Source organism: Plasmodium fragile (assembly GCF_000956335.1).
Source record: "Plasmodium fragile strain nilgiri unplaced genomic scaffold supercont1.192, whole genome shotgun sequence".
Lineage (NCBI taxonomy): Eukaryota > Apicomplexa > Aconoidasida > Haemosporida > Plasmodiidae > Plasmodium > Plasmodium fragile.
The window spans coordinates 1-5,388 of record NW_012192772.1 but is presented as its reverse complement, the minus strand read 5'-3'; the positions used below and the strand labels follow the sequence as shown (position 1 = coordinate 5,388).

General features: G+C 37.7%; 2 protein-coding genes across 2 annotated transcripts; one reads left to right on the top strand and one right to left on the bottom strand.

Annotated features, from left to right (window-relative positions):
- Positions 1 to 267: 267 nt before the first annotated feature.
- Positions 268 to 1,360, top strand: AK88_05639 (uncharacterized protein; the record flags this gene model as incomplete). The annotated part of the gene is made up of 3 exons (XM_012483241.1): positions 268 to 552; positions 786 to 956; positions 1,217 to 1,360. 3 exons carry the CDS (start codon positions 268 to 270, stop codon positions 1,358 to 1,360), a joined length of 600 nt encoding a protein of 199 aa, XP_012338664.1.
- Positions 1,361 to 3,259: 1,899 nt separating this feature from the next.
- AK88_05638 (uncharacterized protein) lies at positions 3,260 to 4,474 on the bottom strand (the record flags this gene model as incomplete). Its single annotated transcript, XM_012483240.1, has 1 exon — positions 3,260 to 4,474. The coding sequence occupies one exon, from the start codon at positions 4,472 to 4,474 to the stop codon at positions 3,260 to 3,262; it is 1,215 nt and encodes a 404-aa protein (XP_012338663.1).
- Positions 4,475 to 5,388: the final 914 nt, after the last annotated feature.

Genomic DNA, 5,388 nt, shown 5'->3' with positions numbered 1-5,388 from the left:
AAAAAAAAAAAAAAAAAAAAAAAAAAAAAAAAAAAAAAAAAAATTAAGCCATAATAGTAGTAAAAAAGCAAAATAGCTGTAAAGCGGAAAAGCATAAATTGAGCAAAATATGACACCATGTGAAGAAGAGGCTTCTTTTTGTCCCCGCCGCTTATAGCTTATACCTAAAAAAAAAAAAACAGAAAACAAGAATTAATTCCCTTGCGCTGAAGAAAAAATTGGCTATAAAAAAAAAACAAAAGCATTTTTTATGAACCTTGTTCACCTATGCAACTGTTACTATTTGTAAAGCTGTTCGTCGTGTTTCTCATTTTACAAAGAAACACCGCCAACATGTTTTTCTTCAAAAAAATAACCGTTTCGAAAGAGCAGTTGCTTCCGTCTATTTATGATTACAGTGTGAAGAAGCTCGATGGAACATCTGTGTCAATGTCTACTTACAAGAACAAGGTTTTGCTGATTGTTAACTCGGCATCCAAGTGCGGCTTAACGCGGAAGCATGTAGATCAGCTTAACGAGCTGCACGATCGATGGAACCAGAAGGGATTAGAGGTTCGTGATTTGGACCAAATGGAAAAGGGGGCTTTTTGTTCACCTGCTGTGATGAGTCCTCCCCTTCCGAATGCGCCCGCATTATGTGCTTGAAAGCTGTTCACTGTAGCAATGGGTTTTTCCCATTTTATCCCTTTTTGTACCCCCATTGTTATTGTCCCCTTCGTTAAATATATATATATATATATATATGTATATATTTATCCGTATCCGTGTCCGTCCCCCTTTTTCAGATTTTGGCCTTCCCGACGAGCCAATTCCTAAACCAGGAATTTCCCAACACGTGCGACATTTCCACATTTAACGAGAAAAACAAAGTCAAGTATAACTTTTTCGCCCCTATTGAAGTCAATGGAGAAAACACACATGAGCTGTTCAAATTTTTGAAGGCCAACTGTGACACGGTAGGTGATTTTTACTAAATCTGCCATCCACTTGGTGGCATGTTCAATCCTAAGGATGATCACATTTTTATGTGTAGCAAACGCGAAAGGCTTCTAGCCCCCTGTTATACATATTTGTCGTCTCCCCCAATGAGAGGAAAAATAGGGCACTGCCATTTGGTTCAAATGGCTGATGCTGCAAATACCATGTATACGTTAATATGCACATGAATATGTACCTCTTTTTATTTGTTTATACCCCCCCCCCCCCCCCCCACTAGATGCACAATGGAAATGGACAGCTAGAAAACATCGGCTGGAACTTTGGAAAATTTTTAGTTGATAAGAGCGGAAACGTAGTCAGTTATTTTTCACCAAGAACTTACCCCCTTGAGATTGAAAAGAACATAACAGACTTAGTATGAAAGAAGAAGAAGCAACGTGTAGATCGAGATGGTTGAATAGGCTCTCCTCTTCCTTGTCCACCTCATCCTCGTGATGGTACTTGTTTCATCCGTGAGAGGGAAGAAGCGAGTTGTCAATCACCTTACCGGTGTGCATTCCTTTCCCCTTCACCACGACAACCACCTAGTGTATACATGCAAGTGACATTTTCAAATGCGCTTTGAAAAAAAAAAAAAGCGGTTTGCCTTGCCCGCCCCTTACCCATGGTACATCCGAACATTAAATTTAACGTAAAAAAGGGGGAACCTTTTCCTTTTTTCTGAAGAATGAACCAATTTTACCGAGGTACCTAATTAAAGCTGCTTGCAAGTTCTGTTATTATATGATGTGTTAATATTCAAAATGAACCCCCTTTTTATATTTTTACTATTTTTTTGTTTTAACCTCGTCATGTGCTCTTTTTTTTTTTTTTTTTTTTGTGTAAAAATGGTGTACATGTAGATTTAACTTCACGTTGGGTTAAGCATACGAGGAGTGCTAACCACATAAATTCGAAGCACAAGCATAATGTATAAATATATAACAATACATATATAAACCTGCTCAGCAATATGAGTGTGTAGATTTGGTATTCTCCTCTTAATCAGCGCGAGGAAGAACTAAATACATTAGCTATTACCTGGGGCCATAAAAAGGAAATGCATTTTTTTTTTTTTTTGGTTCACATGTCACCCTTGCGCGCTTGTCCCTGTGTCAAGATACTGTGCAGGGTTTTAAATCCATCGCGGGATGACCACGGTACACCTCTCTTTTTCGTTTTTTCGCCGCACCGCGGCCATTTCGAAATGGAGTTTATTGTAAAAAAAAAAAAAAAAAAAGGGCGATCCTGATCCAAGTTGTTAAGCGAGAACGGCGAAGGGGAAATTCCCCGGGAAGCGCGAAATGAAGGGCATAATTGTTTTTATATTTATTTATTTTTTTTTTCTTCTTTTCCAGCACTGTTTCGTCCGTTTAAGTATAGGTAAGCAAAATAGCACAGCTGGGGAAAACCTGCCGCGCGACGCATATGCAAATTTCAAGTGCGGAATAAATGCACGCTGCGTGGGGCAAGTAGGGGTTAAAAAGAAGATGCGCGGCTCAGCATGGCAGAAGAAGGCGTGCCTTATAAGCCGCCCCTACCGCGTATTGTTACACTTTGGTGCACCTGCTAGGGTTTACCCGCTAGCGCACCAGGCCCAACTCTCGGCGCTCAAGGTTAAGAAGAGGTTCTCCTCGCAGCAGATTTTTTTCTACAACTTCGCCGCAACAAGCACTCCCCATATACAATTATTTTAAAATTTTGTAAATCCCATATTTTGCAAAGTCACAAGTGGCGCTACAACACCTCCTACCCCCCCAGGAAAGAAAAAAAAAATAATTTTCACGCACATATTTATTAAGAAGAGGAGCTTTATATTTAACATCCAGTGTGTTATTATAAATATAAATATGAATATGTATGGCCGGCATCCCATTTTTTCTATTGCTCGATCATCTGATTATTTCTACTTGCCATATTATTTTGTACATACACGTACAGCGGATACATGATACTTTGGCGCGTATAATAATTCATACATTGCGCATACGCAGCAATTGCATATATATGTATTATATTTGTACATGGCGCTTTGGAATTATTTTATTTTTTTTTTAAGTACTAAAAAAGAATGGAAAAAAAAATCCTTGTTCGTTTTATTTTTTTATTTTTTTTTTTTTTTTTTTCCGCTAAGGAAATTTAAAAAGGCGTGTAAGTTTAAAAATAGCAGCAGTATAATTATAGTGTATGCATATATAAATTTACTTGTTTGTTTTTTTTATATGTTTCTAGTTTTTAATATTTTCCTAGTGACACTTATATATAATTCAGCAGAGGTATATTATGCTTTGTATGTAATGCAAGGATAAAACACGCCTTGGGAGAAAAACAAATAAAAAACTCTTTTGTGTGTTTTTTTTTTTTTTTTTTTTGTCAAATCCTGTGATAATTTTTTTACATAATTTATATTTTTTTGTATTAACTGTTCATATTTTTCCATCGGAAAATTGTACACAAAATTGGGGAGGCTGGAGGCGTGCTCTTCTTCAAAACCACTGTCTTTGCTCATTTTATTATACAAGGAAAATTTAAAACTTGAGGGAAATAAATTTTGTAGCTTCTTTTCATACGCTTCGAATGTTTGTTTAACATGATTAACGAAGGAAACGTAATCTGCGTTGCTTTCCCTGTGCGAGAGGACCGTTTCTTTAATGTCGTCCAATGCCTTCAATTTAATGGATTGAATTTTATACAATAAAAGATTGTACAAATTCTCCTCAATATTTTTAACGATATCGAGGAAGCAATTGTAATTGTGCTGAAGATATTGTTCTTTCACTTTTTCGTTGCGCATATTTTGCACATCCGCTAGGTGTGTGTGTTTTTCGTACTTGTTCTCAAAGTCGCTTAATATGTGAAGGACAAAATTTTTCAAGTTTTCCTTCTGATCTATGCCCTTTGTATATGAACAGAAGATGGTTTGAAGCGATAAAATGACTTTACCTTTGAAGTTTTCTAAATGCTTTTTGTATTCAATCACGTTTTTGAGCGCCTCTTTGGGGTTGCTCTCCAGATTGCTAAGCTCGATGGATCCCTCCGATTCGGATCCGTCGGGAATGTTCAGCGGGGGCACCTTCCCCGGTGTTGCTTTTCCGGTTGATACCTTCCCCTCTGGTGTCATTCCTCCAGCGGGTGCCACCCCTCTATGTGGCACTTGTGCACTTGTTGGCTCCCCCCCCTTGTTCTTTTTCCCCGCATTGCTCTTATCAAAGATTGAAAAAATCGAGCAGACCTTATACCTGTTGAGCTTGTATGATTGGCCTTTCCTTCTTTTATTATTCTGAATGTACAGGTAACTTTTTGGCTTATAATATTTGTTCCTGCTGTATGACCAATTATTTCTGTTCGGATGGACACAACCGTGTGTCTTTATTCCGTTGAGGACTCTACCCCCCTTTATCCCATTCTGCCATTTGTACGATATCCCATGCAGATGTGTATTGAGCACTATCAGGAGAAGTGTGCATCCAATAAGGTTCTTAATTAAAAATAGCATGTTATGTGTGCGCGGTCATTTGGTATTTTGTTCTGTTCTGTTTTGTTTTGCCTTGTTATTTGTTTTATTTTTTTTATTTTAGCTTGGCTTGCGGGGAGAAGGGTGCGAACGCACTTGATGACATGTGAGTGTGTGATTTTAATATGATCATAAACCGGTATAGCCATAAGACCATATACATCGAGCGCGTGAAACCCTTTTTCCTTCCCTTCCGCGGAGGTCGACCGGATTGGAAGAACAAGAAGAGGGTACACTCAATGAAATCCACATATCAAATATACTTTTCTGTTATAATTTTTTCATCATGAGGCATCCGCAAATTAGTGGTTCTTGGGTGTAGAGGCTCGCTTGATCTCGTTCTTCTTTTCCCCTTTATGGGGCAATCTCGGGAAAAAAAAGAAAAAAATGTGCGTTCTGCTTACAAAAAAAAAAAAATGAAAGAAAAAAAATCGTTTTGATAGAATATAATGAGCACTTATAACAACGTGAGCTGTGCCCTCTTGAGAAAAATGTCCCAAAAGAGGATACTTATTTTTGCAACATATAGCAATAAACTATGTAGCCTCTTTCCCCGTGTTGCCTAATTTGGAATTTGGTTTTTTATTTTTGCGCAACCTCTGCCAATCATTTGCTTATATGGCGACATGGACACAGTTTCCCCCAATTCGTATTTCTACGCTGCATGTGCGAATTTGTTAGGAGAGAACAAAAAAAAAAAGGGAGCCATCAATCATGTATAATATATTAAGCATGGCCGCACTCTCCCTTGCAGCGACAAAATCACCGCCAGTGCTGTGCACGCCCGTGCGAAGGGCTTTTCTTCAGTTAGCTAAAAAGGTTGCGAAATAAATTTTGCCTGAACAGACCATAAAAAAAAAAAAAAAAAAAAAAAAAAAAAAAAAAAAAAAAAAAAA